Genomic DNA, 14,896 nt, shown 5'->3' with positions numbered 1-14,896 from the left:
TAGCCCATGATCATACCAGTGGCCATGCTGGGGTGAACAGAACCAAAGACAGGTTGGGGAAGTCCTTCCACTGGGAAGGGATGGGCAAGGATGTTGCCAAGTATGTCCGGTCTTGTGAGGTGTGCCAAAGAGCGGGAAAGCCCCAAGACCAGGTCAAGGCCCCTCTCCAGCCACTCCCCATAATAGAGGTCCCATTTCAGCGAGTAGCTGTGGATATTCTGGGTCCTTTCCCAAAAAAGACACCCAGAGAAAAGCAGTACATACTGACTTTCATGGACTTTGCTACCCGATGGCCAGAAGCAGTAGCTCTAGGCAACACTAGGGCTAAAACTGTGTGCCAGGCTCTAATAGACATTTTTGCCAGGGTAGGTTGGCCCTCCAATATCCTTACGGATTCAGGAACTAATTTCCTGGCAGGGACCATGAAAGAACTGTGGGAAACTCATAGGGTGAATCACTTAGTTGCCACCCCATACCACCATCAAACCAATGGCCTGGTGGAAAGGTTTAATGGAACTTTGGGGGCTATGATACGTAAATTCGTGAATGAACACTCCAATGACTGGGATCTAGTGTTGCAGCAGTTGCTCTTTGCTTACAGGGCTGTACCACATCCCAGTTTAGGGTTTTCACCATTTGGGCTTGTGTATGGCCACGAGGTTAAAGGGCCATTACAGTTGGTAAAGCAGCAATGGGAGGGGTTTACACCCACTCCAGGAACTAACATTCTGGACTTCGTGTGCAACCTACAAAGCACCTCCGACACTCTTTAGTCCTTGCTAAAGAGAACCTAAAGGATGCTCAGGAAGAGCAAAAGGCCTGGTATGATAGACATACCAGAGAACGTTCCTTCAAGGTAGGAGACCAGGTTACGGTCTTGAAGGCGCAACAGGCCCATAAAATGGAAGCATCATGGGAAGGGCCATTCATGGTCCAAGAGCGCCTGGGAGCTGTTAACTACCTCATAGCATCTCCCAATTCCTCCCTAAAGCCCCGAGTGTACCACATTAATTCTCTGAAGCCCTTTTATTACAGAGACTTACAGGTTTGTCAGTTCACAGCCCAGGGAGGAGATGACGCTGAGTGGCCTGACGGTGTCTACGATAAAGGGAAAAGTAATGGTGGCATGGGAGAGGTGACCCTCTCCACAACCGGGAAAGGTCTGCAGTGGCAACAGATCAAGAAGTTGATGCACTCTCCTGTGAAATTTCCCTAAAATCAACTGGTTAAAAATTGTCCTTACAATGTGAAAAATCTTGTAGTTTTACTTAATTAGTGGCATATGTAAGGATGCACGTGTTTATTGATCTGTTTATTTTAAAGTTCTAGGGAGAAATCACTGCCAGTGTACTTCCACACTGTCAGTGATTTGGGGGGCGTGTCATAAACAGATAAGAAAAGTTAATAGCACAGAAGTACTTTATATCTCTTTGACTGTAAAGGGTTAACAAGTTCTGTAAGCCTGGCTGTCACTTGACCAGAGGACCAATCAGAGGACAGGATACTTTCAAATCTTGAGGGAGGGAAGTTTTTGTGCTGTGCTGCTAGTTTTGGTGGTTGTTCACTCTGGGGGCTCAGAGGGACCAGATGTGCAACCAGGTTTCTCGCCAATCTCCCTGATACAGGTTCTTATAGATTCAAAATAGTGAGTACTAGGTAGATAAAGCGAGTAGGTTTATGTTTGTTTTCTTTATTTGCAAATGTGTATTTGGTTGGAAGGAGTTCAAATGTGTATTTGGCTGAAAGGAGTTCAAATTGGTATTTTGCTGAAAAGATTCTAATTTGTACTTGTATACTTAGACTGGGAGGGTATTCCCAGTGTCTATAGCTGAAAAACCCTGTACCTAATTCATCTTAAATTTACAAAGATAATTTTTGCTGTTTTTTTTCCTTTCTTTAATTAAAAGCTTTTCTTGTTTAAGAACCTAATTGTTTTTTTATTCCGGTGAGACCCTAGGGGACTAGGTCTGGATTCACCAGGGAATTGGTGGGGAGAAAGGAGGGAAGAGGGAGAGAGAGGCTGATTTCTCTCTGTGCCAGGATTACTTTCTCTTTCAGGAAGAGTCTGGGAGGTGGAAAGAGAAGGAGGGAGGAAGGTGAATTGTCCTCTGTTTTGTGATTCAAGGAGTTTGAATCACAGTGATTTTCCAGGGTAACCCAGGGAGGGGAGGCATGGGAGAGGCAACGGTGAAGGAAAGGGTTTACTTTCCTTGTGTTAAGATCCAGAGGGACTGGGTCTTGGGGGTCCCCGGGCAAGGTTTTGGGGGGACCAGAGTGTACCAGGCCCTGGAATTCCTGGTTGATGGCAGCGCTACAGGTTCTAAGCTGGTATTGAGCTTAGAGGAATTCATGCTGGTACCCCATCTTTTGGATGCTAAGGTTCAAAGTGTGGAATTGTACCATGACAAGAGTAAGAAATGTGGCAGTAGACAGATGGAGATAGAAACACTGGGTTGCCTCATGAGTCACAAGGTACAAAAGCATTTAAAAAATAAACCCCAGAGTACCCTATACCCTAGTGGTTACAGCATGCACCTGGGAGTTCAGGAAGCCAAGTTAAAGTCCCAACTCCACATCAGACAGAGTGAAGATTTGACCCTAGGTCTCCTACATGCTAAGGAAGCAGTCTGGTTACTGGGGATAGAAGGGATGGCACCACTGCCTCCTCCATTTGTGCAGAGTAGGTGTGCTCTGATATCGCCTACTGGATCAGGCCCCGTAGGTAACACATGCAGGGAAACGCTTAGTTTGAAAATCCTGCCAGGATCTAGGTGCAAGCTTGCCATTGTCAGGACTTAGGCAGCTTTGCACTGCCCACTGGCAGAAATATCGAGGCCTAGACAAGACAGGTGCTACAGGGTTAGGCTGCAGCTGACTAGTGATTTTAAGGAACTAAATTTTGGACTTAGGCCTCTACAATGGCAGTTAGGTGCTTTGTGGATGTAGCCCCATGTGATCAGCAGCAGCTTAGGATCCCTTTCCCCACACGTAGAATTCATTCACCTCTGCAGTCCATCAGAGCCCAAATCTCAAATCCTTCGGTTCATGAAAACAAAACATTTTGGTTAGCTTTTCATGGGGCTTTTTTGCTTTTGCAGATGGCATATCTAGTTTGTGTGCTATTCTTTATAGCTCAGGGCCCACCAGCTATGATTACAGGAGCTATGCAAAGTAATACACAAACATAGCTCTCAACTGTCACTCTTTGAGGACATCACTCATTTTAGTCCCAAAATTATCTCTCACAAATTTGTTATCCCCTCACTTTTATAATTGAAAAGTTTACAGCAGAAATAAAAAAAACATGAAAGTGTAATTACAAAAGAGGAATGAATTCCAGGGCATTAAGTTTCCTGCATTACAATTTTGTGTCCCCCTCATTTTAGGACTTTGTCACACATTGCATCCCACATTTGAAAACTGGCAAGTTGAGAGGTATGTAAATAAATATCTTGTTAACTTTGGAGGGATATTGTTATTCAATCTGAAGTGTTGATACAACACAGGAAACCTGGAAAAGGGCATCAAGAGCTGATATTTTTCAATTTTTTCTGTTTCTCTTTACCATTTCCTTATGCAGAATTTCTTGAATTTATTAGAAGAATGAGGCTGAACTGGATCTGATTTTATCATGCTTGACAAGGAATTGCAATGACTTACTCTCCTCGTCCCTCCAGTGGCTTTAGTTAAGCTCACCTAGGCTCAGTGCTTGGAGAGCTTTTTAAAAACAAAAAACTTGTGCATGGCAAGAATTTTCCTACAGTTTTACAGCCTGACCTTCAAGGTCTGTATCTGCAATTTTTGAAAAATATCTGCTAAACATTGTTGATATTATTTTTCCCTTGTCAAAATTAGCTGTCACCTAAATTTACGTAATTCAGTATAGCAGTTCATTTGAACTACATTAAAGCATTGGTACTTGGGAAAGTAACTTATCCAATTGCATCTCCTTTTCATTCCTCTCCCCTTTTATAACTTTCTGCTTTTAGGCAATAGTTTAGTGGTAGGAAGATATGGATCTCTGTAACATCACGGCTAGTTCACACACTCCACCATCTGTTACAACATATCAACATCATCAGGGAAAACTGCTCACTATGTTCCTGTAGTCTGCTCCAGAGCACTCTTTTATATCGGCAGAGAGAAGAATTCACAGAGATGAGCATGTGGATGTGTGCTTGCATAAAGCACAGCTGCAACAAACATAGGATTGTTCATTATACAGCGTATCAGCATAAGTAATATCCTAGAAGGATCACATGCTACTATATACTAATGAGCATCTTTACATAAAAATTATGGCATTAATAAAATCTCTGTTCTGCCTTTGCCAGCATGGCCCCCTCTGGTATCCAAACAAGCACTGCTTTGCTCCCCAGACACCCGGACTCCCTGCACTTTATTAAATTAGTTCTTTTAAAAGAGCCCTTTAAATACACATACTGCCTCTTCTATTTTAATAACAAGTCTACTCTGGTCTGAGTCAGAGTGGAGCTGGTTTCAGCAGGTTAAGGGGGCAGGGCAGAAGAGCACAGCTGAAAGAAGAACAGAGATGGCTTGAGAGGCAGGGATTGTTAAAAGCTGTGATAAGAGTAGAGTTGTCTTTGAGTTTTTCTTTTATATCCACTCTTAAATGAAGCAGCTCAGATATAGCTGAACTATTTTTTCCCCATTTCACTTTTGTCTCCTGAATTCACTACTGCTTAGCACATACTCCACAGCAATTTCAGTGGGGGAAAAGAAGAATTGCTAATATTAATGAGATGACTGTATTATTAACTACTTCATTACCATCACTTGGTATAGTCTTGTAGTGTCTAGATACTCCATCTCGGACAGTCATTATTCAGAGCTTACAAATGTTTCAGGGAAATTATCTAACTCTCCCCCAGCAATCATAGCACGCTCTAGTTGTGTAAAAGTCCAGGAAAGAGAGAGGAACATTATTTTGACAATGGAAAAGATGCACGGTGCAACCATTTCAGAGCAACAATAATTATTTCTGAAGAGCTTGAGAAGGAAATAGTTTCACACAGACCTTCACTCCAAGGGTAAAATTTTTGGTTAAATCCCTGTGTCTAGAGCTAGATACATTAGGATTTTGGTACAAATATGAGTGAGGGCTTTTAAATGACACAATCTACTTAAAAAATAAATCACTACCCTCTCCTTTTTTATTTGGAAAACTCAATAGGCTATATAAAAGTTAAGGTATCCTAGGTTACTGTATTTAAAGGAAGCATTTAAAGAAATACAACTGAATGGAGAGAGTAAATGAAGATTCTTGAACTTACTTGCTTACCTTGACTCCTCCTTTATTTGCCATCTGTCTTCCTTATAGAAGACCGTTTGTTTTTATGTAGCACCTTTTAGACTCAAAATACCCCAAAGCAAAAATAAGTTAATGACCATGTAGGCAAATGGAAAACATCATCCACTATGTGCTCAGCCATAGTTTGCCCACAGTCTTACAATTAGTGCCTCTTTTAGGGCTACTATTGACTTCAGTGGGCTTTGGATCAGGCTTATCGAACTGGGGATGTGAGGGGGTTTTTGGCCTAGACACGTATAAAGCTGTTAATTCTTGAAAAGCGATACTGGGAGCTCACATGAATGCCTGCCTGATTTCCACATCAGTGCTTATTTCACGTGGAATTTGAACATTCTGCTGTGAGGTTTGGTCATCCTAGCAAGGTGCCCATGTTTTAAAACTGCATTAAAATCCTGGTGTAGGTAGGTGAACAGCCACCTCCTGGCTCAGAGCTCAGGTCCTATCCATTCCCCCTACAGCAAAGGTCAGATAAAAGTAAAATTTCACACACAATAGGGCCTTTGCTTCTTTGTTACTCTTCTGAGCTATCCAGCATTATGGTCCTGATATCATGCATGACGCGTACCACAAGAAAAAACAGTAGACATTACTGTATCCTCCTCCCTAAGATAGCACTTTTTTCTGAGGCAGTCTTTAGAAGTGCACTTAATGCTCATAAATAGTGCTAGATTGACAGCCATAGAGACTAGAGTTTTTGGACCTTTGGCACACTTATACTACACTGCTAATTACGGCGCAGATATTCTACACAATGTTCTACCATGGTGCCTCAACCTTTATCCAGAAAGACTATTTCTTCCTTCATTTCCCTTGGTCATAAGCATATTTCAGTTTCCATAAGCATTCATTCCTTTTCTTTCCTACTGAGGCAGCCAACAAGGGAGCCAGTCATGAAAGTGTCGTTTACAATCTAGATACCTTATCCATTAAGAACAGAACTGAGACCACCAACTCATTTCACACATGTTACTGAAGAGCAATCTGATGGTATTGATTTTTAATCACTGACTGGCTTTGTTCAAACTAGTGACTGAGAGGTGCCAGACTCTATATTCTATTATAAAAAGAAATACTATTTTTATGTTTACACAAACACTACACATTTCATAAATACTAATTATTATTCTCTGTTCCATTACCAATGCCTTCAGCCATCCAGTCTCCCCTACAATGAAATTATTATATCTTTGTACTTAAAATCAACTCAGTTAGATTTTTTTTGTCACTCAGGAATAGTTTATGTGGTTACTATGGAAATTAAGTGAAAATTTCATCCTCTTTGACAAACAATTAAAAAAATAAAATAAAGTAAGGAAACACGATCACATCAGCTATGTTCAGTGTGTTTCCTTCTGAACTGAGCATGACTGAACTTCTGTAGCTGTAGGAAAGTGTACTTGGCAGCCTGCTTGCGACATGGACCAAGCCTATAGTCCTTCCTTAAGCTAAAAAAGCCTATTAATATGAGAGGTACACTAAAGAGGTGACTGCAGGATTTGATCCCTGGCTAGTAACCGTCTGAGTGCTCTACCCATTCTTCATTTTCTTGTAAAAGCTTTTCAGACTGGCTTTTGCTGATATTTGTAGGTCACAAGCAGCAGATTTTTCTGCCTCACAAATATTTACAACCTCAAAGCAAAGAGCTAGCTGTTGAGCTGCACAGGTTTTGTCTAGTTTTTTAAAAAACTCCCTCCAGTTCAGCTCTTCTGGTGGCAGCACAAGTGTTTAGACCAGTCATGGTTACTGTTAGTGGAGGTACATTGGTGGGATTTTTTTTTAATAGCCCAGTGTACACAGGCCTAGTGAGAAACGTAAAAATTCTATCTGTCTGCAAAACAAATGGCAAAGTCTATGGTGTGGTGGCTTTTTTTTCAAAAACCTTTTTAAAAGCTCCTGGCATTTTTCATAACCCTGATAAGAGAAACTATTATTTTTAAAGAAAAATAATCACATTTAGAAGCAGCATTAAAGAACCTCTGCCCCCAACAGAAACATTTCCACACTTAATGCTTTGAGGATGATTAACAGTATAGAATTATTCTAAATTTCTTTAATACTGAGCCACTCTTATTAGTGTCTAACTGTACATTAAAATAAATCCATATTTTCCTTTCAACTGGAGAAGAAACATATCCTACAGTGGTAAGACTAATGATGGTACTTGCAATTAACGACTGACATACTTACAGTTGCATTTCTTCTGCACAAATCTAAGCTTGCATGCTGTTCTGTAGGTGGATAAGCGGATGCGATCCAGATCTTGAGCCCCTAGTGGAAGAGAATTATACATATGCTGTGACATTTCCCTGGGGTAGAGTCCACAATGTCTGCAAGTACAGTGAGTCATGTGTGTACTGTGACATTCTATACCTTGGGAGAGCGTCTTGTAACCGCCATATTCCTCATTTATATATAATTGTGATCTTACATATAAAGCATGCCATGTGAGTTCATAACCTTTCCTCATAACCAGGGGAAAGGTTATGAACTACTGAAACCCACTGTTCTATCTAAATATGTACATCTTTAGTGCATATGAAGTTATGAGAATTGTGTTGTATGGTTGTTACTAAAACATGCTGTAAGTTGGGGAATCAGCCAGACATTAGCTCTCCAGAGACAACACCAAGGAAAGTAACCAACGCCCGGGCGGGGTGTCAAACAACCACCAATAGCCATTGTCCAGCAAGGGGGCTACAATTCAATGACTCACCTGCATAAGGACACACCAGGGGAATTGCTCAACGTTACCTGGGGACTCAGCAATCCCCACCAGACATGCCTGGACTTGTGTTCTCCAAGCACATGGGACTGAAGGTATAATACAGAACACAGGGGGCCCATGCTTTACCTTTCTCCTCCCCCATCTATGCTGCAAGCAACTCAGAAGAAGACCAAAGACTCCAACAGAGGAGACTGGGCCAGGTTGAGGGGACAAACCTGTATATTAAGGACTGCAGTATCCAATGGGGTGAAAGAAACTGCTTAATCTAGTTGTTGCCCAGTCTAATAGGGCTGAAAGGTTAGACTGTGTGCTTATATTTTATTTCTGTTGGTAACTAACTCTGACTTTTTGCCTAACACTTACTATCACTTAAAATCGATCTTTTGTAGTCAATAAATTTGTTTAACTGTTTATCTTTACCAGCAAGTTTGCCTGAAGTGTGTGGAAAATCTGCTCAGGTTTGCAAAGGCTGGTGTATGTCCACTTTCCATTGATGAAGTGGTGAACCAATTAATAAATTTGCACTGCTCGTCTTGAGCAGTGCAAGACGATATACTCCTGAGGTACAGTCCTGGGAGCCAGGGGGATTTGGCTGGTGCCTTTCTCTGTGTGATTCATGAGTGGCTCTGGGAGCATTCATGCAATATAGCTGGGTGTGGGGCTCCACATGCTGTTGTGCTGAGTGATCACAGCTTTGGAGTGGTTTGCTGTTTGTCAGTAGCAAGACATTGTGAGACACAGCCCAGGCTGGAGAGATAAAGGGGCACACTGGTTCCACAGTCCCAGGCTGCACCCCGGGGATCCTGTCACATGTACCTTTTCCTTGTTAACAATGTACATATAAGAGAAAGGACATAGAAACACACGGTGTCCAACATTTTCAAGGCTGCCTATTTTTGGGGGGGAGAGGGAGGTATCCTCGTGATAAAACAGATTCATGAAGAAAGCCAAGGAATAGTAAGCCTACACTGTCTGTCATTTTGAAGAAACAATCTGGTCAAGCTTCAGGCTAAAAGACAAATTTGCCAAGCTCCAATATCAGGGAAAAGGATCTAATTTTAATTTTTAACAACAAAGCTCACAATAAATATCTTCAGCTGTCATGCCAGCTCAGAACAAGGTATTGTCAGAAGACCAAATTAGAAACAATACAACAGCTGAACTTAGAGACTGGTGGATGACAAACTTTAGGGCAAAAAATATACTGCAAAAGAATGGGCCACATTCACCACTGATGCTGAGATTCATTTTTTGTGGTGGGAGCCTCAACGAGTCAGTTCATACCCAGACTGGCCCTGGATGCTCTAAATATACAAAGCTGGCAATGTCCCCAAAGCAGCTGCCAGCAGTGCTTTTCCTGCCCACATCTTTTCCCTTTTGCCAGGGCTGGAAGGGGAGGTAGTGTAGGAACCAACTAGGATGGGTCTACTCCAACTGAGTGCCACCCAAGTAGCCAGAAAGGGGTCAGAATGAGGGTGAGAATCTGACATAGTATCTTAAAGCATCAAGCCATTGTTCATTACTTATAATATTTTTTAAAACTCAAAGGCAGATGAGTAGATTTTTTTTATTTAACATATTTACTCTCAGGCTGACATGGCATACAAGAACTAGGCAATTGTTACTACAGAGGTAGTTATGAGAAAAAGAATTCAGAACTCCCAACTATGACACATGGGCTTATACCATGTGGCATATTAACTTTAACTAATACAGAGTCAATGACATTTTCAGATATTTGTGTTTTGAATGTGGTTGCAACTATGTAATAGAGGAGAATTTGCCCCCATCAACTTGAGCAACTTCATCTCTGAAATAGATACTAAAACAGTTACATACCACAAAGCTGCTTGAAGAACTGTCCAAACTCATGTTCATTCCAAATACAACTAGCGTAAAATTAGACTGGCAATAGAGTGTAGTGAAGTGAAAATATGGCAATCCTGTTTTTTAACTGGTTTCACAAATCCCTTCTTTGAGAGCCATGCCAACATTATTAGATCTGCCACTGGGCTTTATAATTGTATATTGCTTGGGTTCACCCACTCTTTGATCAACAATCAGGCGTTGGCTGGACCCAAACATTTCAAACTTGTACTGATCTCTTCTGTCTCCCCAGCACCTTGTCATAAACAGATAGCTAAGGGTTAATGTCTCTTTCACCTGAAGCACCTGACCAGAGGACCAATCAGGAAACCGGATTTTTTCAACTTTGGGTGGAGGGAATTGAGTGTCTTGGTCTTTGTTTTTCTGGCTGCCTGCTTTCTCTGAGCTTTGGAGAAGTAGTTCTACTTTCTAGTCTTCTGTTTCCAAGTGTAAGGACAAAGAGATCAGATAGTAAGTTATATGGTTTCTTTTCTTTGGTATTTGCATGAATATAAGTGCTGGAGTGCTTTGATTTGTATTCTTTTGGAATAAGGCTGTTTATTCAATATTCTTTTAAGCAATTGACCCTGTGTTGTATCATCTAATACAGAGAGAACATTTGTACTTATTTTTCTTTCTTTTTATATAAAGCTTTCTTTTAAGACCTGTTGGAGTTTTTCTTTACTTCAGGGAAATTGAGTCTGTACTCACCAGGGAATTGGTGGGAGGAAGGAATCGGGGAGATCTGTGTGTTGGATTGCTAGCCTGATGTTGCATTCCCTCTGGGGGAATAGGAAAGTACTTTTTGTTTCCAGGATTGGGAACAGAGAGGGAGATTCACTCTGTTTGGATTCACAGAGCTGGTGTCTGTGTATCTCTCCAGGAGCACCTGGAGGGGGGAAGGGAAAAAGGATTATTTCCCTTTGTTGTGAGACTCAAGGGATTTGGGTCTTGGGGTCCCCAGGGAAGGTTTTTCAGAGGGACCAGAGTGCCCCAAAACCCTCTAATTTTTTGGGTGGTGGCAGCAGGTACCAGGTCCAAGCTGGTAACTAAGCTTGGAGGTTTTCATGCTAACCCCCATATTTTGGACGCTAAGGTCCAAATCTGGGACTAAGGTTATTACATGAGTGGCAGCTGGTGGGAGATAGACAGAACCCAGAAGCCAGTAGAAATATTATATTTTTCTTTTCTCTGCTAAGGGCTTTTTAGCAGAGAGAAGCAGTTGGTTTTAAAAGGGAACCAGAGAGAATTTTTTTTTCTGCTCTCTCTCGCAGTTTGTGGCTTGCATGTTAAGGGTCTTTTGTCATGCAATAGCCCTCCCATTAGGAGGCAAGTAGCAGCACTTATAGGCATGCAAATAAAGTGGTTTTTCTGGTTTCCCTTCATTGAACATTAGCTAGAGAGAGAAAAGGAAAATTAGCTAAAGGCACTGTTGCTAGGCAGACTTCAGGAGGCAACAGAGAACCTGCAGTTCAGAAGATAAACACCGGAGGGCACCCCAACACAAGAAAACAGGAACCATGACTTCTAAGGCAAAAATTGACGCCGAAGAACAAATCAAAGAAGCTGAACACAGGCGACAGATGGAGATGAAAGAAAGAGAAGAACAGATCAAAGAGGCAGCCTACCAAAGAGAACAGGCAGCCAAAGAGGCAGCCAAAGAGGCAGCACACAAAAGAAAACTAGAAGAAGAAGAGATGGCCTACCGAAGGAAACAAGCAGAAGATGAGTTGGCCCACAGAAGGAAGCAAGAAGAAGAGGAGGCGGCCCACCGCCGAGACATGGAAAAACACCAAAAAGAAATGGAAAAAGAAATGGAAAAACAACAAAAAGAAAATGAAGAGAAGGAAAAACAGAGAAAACATGAACTGGAGATGGCAAAAGCTGGGCTGCCTGTGCCAGCCAACCCTAACAACCCGGCGCCAAATATTGCTCCACAGCACAGGAAATTTCCCACCTACAAGGCAGGTGATGACACCGAGGCCTTCTTGGAAAATTTTGAAAGAGCCTGTCTTGGGTACAGCATTCCCGAAGACCAGTACATGGTAGAATTGAGGTCACAGCTCAGTGGACCTTTAGCAGAGGTGGCAGCTGAAATGCCTAAGCACCAAATGAATGACTATAAACTTTTTCTAACCAAGGCCAGATACAGGATGGGGATAACCCCAGATCATGCCCGTCGGCGCTTCAGAACCCAAAAGTGGAAACCAGAGGTGTCATTTCCCAAACACGCCTACTACATTGCAAAAAACTATGAGGCCTGGCTAACAGGAAACAACATTCAAACCTTGGAAGAACTGAACCTCCTCATACAAATGGAGCAGTTCTTGGATGGTGTTCCTGAAGACATCACACGGTACATACAAGATGGAAACCCCAAGAATATCGCTGAGGCGGGGGAGATTGGAGCCAAATGGATGGAACTGGCAGAAAGCAAGAAAGCTACTGTCAAGGGGAACGATTACCCCAGGGGGCACACAGACCATAAACCCTACAACCGAGGACAGCCAAAGACCCCACATACCACCCAAGTAAAGCCACAGATACCCTACCCTTCAACCTCACCAGTCTCCAGTAACTCACCTCGGCCCAGTGACCCATCAGATGGAAGATGCTTTAAGTGTAATGAACTGGGACATATCAAGGCCAACTGTCCCAAGAACACCATGCGAGTGCAATTCATTACACCACCATCACACCAAAGATCCCCAGGCCCGGATGCCTCTCAAATACCCTTGGAGCGAAGGGAAAATTTGAGAGTGGGCGGAAAGAAGGTTACTGCGTGGAGAGACACGGGGGCACAAGTGTCAGCTATCCACCAATCCTTCGTTGACCCCAAATTCATCAACCCAAAGGCCAAAGTTACAATTTACCCCTTCATGTCACAAGCTGTAGACTTGCCTACAGCTCAACTGCCTGTCCAGTACAAAGGCTGGTCAGGAATGTGGACTTTTGCAGTCTATGACAATTATCCTATCCCCATGCTACTAGGGGAAGACTTGGCCAACCAGGTGAGGCGGGCCAAGAGAGTGGGAATGGTTACACGTAGCCAAACCAGGCAAGCTTCCAGACCCATTCCTGTTCCTGAGCCGTCCACAGAGGCCCCGTCTGTGTTACCAGAGACCCAGACAGAGGTAGTGGACCCGGATTCCATGCCTACCACTGAAAGAGCCACAGCATCTCCAGTCCCAGGCCCGGAACTGGAACAGCAACCAGCACCAGCAAGTGCAACCACATCTTCAAACTCAACGCCAGAGGGCGCCAGCGAGCCAAAACTGGCAGAAGCAAAAGACAGCCATACCCAAAAGGCTCAGCCAGAGCCTGAAATGCCCTCAGGTGCACCAGCGGAGAGCGGTACACCAGCAACGGAAACAACCCCATCACCTACATCGCTTCCAGAGGGACCAAGCCCAAGTCCACAGTCTGAGGAAGAACTGGTGACCCCAGCCTCAAGGGAACAGTTCCAGACTGAGCAGGAAGCGGATGACAGCCTTCAGAAAGCTTGGGCGGCGGCACGGAGCACCCCACCGCCTCTCAGCTCTTCTAATCGATCCCGGTTTGTTATAGACCAAGGACTTTTATACAAGGAAATTCTTTCTGGTGGACACCGGGAAGAATGGCAGCCGCAAAAACAGTTGGTGGTTCCAACTAAGTACCGGGAGAAGCTATTAAGCTTAGCCCATGATCATCCCAGTGGCCATGCTGGGGTGAACAGAACCAAGGACCGGTTGGGGAAGTCCTTCCACTGGGAGGGGATGGGCAAGGACGTTGCCAAGTATGTCCAGTCTTGTGAGGTATGCCAAAGAGTGGGTAAGCCTCAAGACCAGGTCAAGGCCCCTCTCCAGCCACTCCCCATAATTGAGGTCCCATTTCAGCAAGTAGCTGTGGATATTCTGGGTCCTTTCCCAAAAAAGACACCCAGAGGAAAGCAGTACGTACTGACTTTAGTGAACTTTGCTACCCGATGGCCAGAAGCAGTAGCTCTAGGCAACACCAGGGCTAACACTGTGTGCCTGGCCCTAACAGACATCTTTGCCAGGGTAGGTTGGCCCTCTGACATCCTTACAGATTCAGGGTCTAATTTCCTGGCAGGGACCATGGAAAAACTGTGGGAAACTCATGGGGTGAATCACTTGGTTGCCACCCCGTACCGCCATCAAACCAATGGCCTGGTTGAAAGGTTCAATGGAACTTTGGGGGCCATGATACGAAAATTCATCAACGAATTCTCCAATAATTGGGACCTAGTGTTGCAGCAGTTGCTGTTTGCCTACAGGGCTGTACCACATCCCAGTTTAGGGTTTTCACCATTTGAACTTGTGTATGGTCACGAGGTTAAGGGGCCATTACAGTTGGTGAAGCAGCAATGGGAGGGGTTTACGCCTTCTCCAGGAACTAACATTCTGGACTTTGTAAGCAACCTACAAAGCACCCTCCGACACTCTTTAGCCCTTGCTAGAGAGAACCTAAAGGATGCTCAAGAAGAGCAAAAGGCCTGGTATGACAGACATGCCAGAGAACGTTCCTTCAAGGTAGGAGACCAGGTTATGGTCTTGAAGGCGCAACAGGCCCATAAGATGGAAGCATCATGGGAAGGGCCATTCACGGTCCAAGAGCGCCTGGGAGCTGTAAACTACCTCATAGCATTTCCCAATTCCTCACTAAAGCCTAAAGTGTACCATGTTAATTCTCTCAAGCCTTTCTATTCCAGAGACTTACAGGTTTGTCAGTTTACAGTCCAGGGAGAGGATGCTGAGTGGCCTGACGGTGTCTACTACGACGGGAAAAAAGACGGTGGCGTGGAAGAGGTGAACCTCTCAACCACCCTGGAACGTCTGCAGCGGCAACAAATCAAGGAGCTGTGCACTAGCTTCGCCCCATTGTTCTCAGCCACCCCAGGACGGACTAAACGGGCATACCACTCCATTAATACAGGTAATGCTCACCCAATCAGAACCCCACCCTACCGAGTG

At 43.7% G+C, this 14,896-nt stretch overlaps 1 protein-coding gene across 25 annotated transcripts in view; it reads right to left on the bottom strand.

Annotated features, from left to right (window-relative positions):
- The window catches only part of DTNA (dystrobrevin alpha), a 342,834-nt gene that overhangs the window by 134,934 nt on the left and 193,004 nt on the right, over positions 1-14,896 (bottom strand). For all 25 annotated transcript variants that reach the window (XM_050941967.1, XM_050941964.1, XM_050941966.1 and 22 more), the window contains exon 3: positions 7,520-7,600. In XM_050941967.1, coding sequence (XP_050797924.1) covers positions 7,520-7,600 — 81 coding nt within the window. The remainder of the gene's footprint in view (positions 1-7,519; positions 7,601-14,896) is intronic.

Source organism: Gopherus flavomarginatus, chromosome 2, assembly GCF_025201925.1.
Source record: "Gopherus flavomarginatus isolate rGopFla2 chromosome 2, rGopFla2.mat.asm, whole genome shotgun sequence".
In the NCBI taxonomy this organism is placed as follows: domain Eukaryota; kingdom Metazoa; phylum Chordata; order Testudines; family Testudinidae; genus Gopherus; species Gopherus flavomarginatus.
Note: the sequence above shows the minus strand (reverse complement) of the source record. Positions and strands in the feature narration are given on the sequence as shown.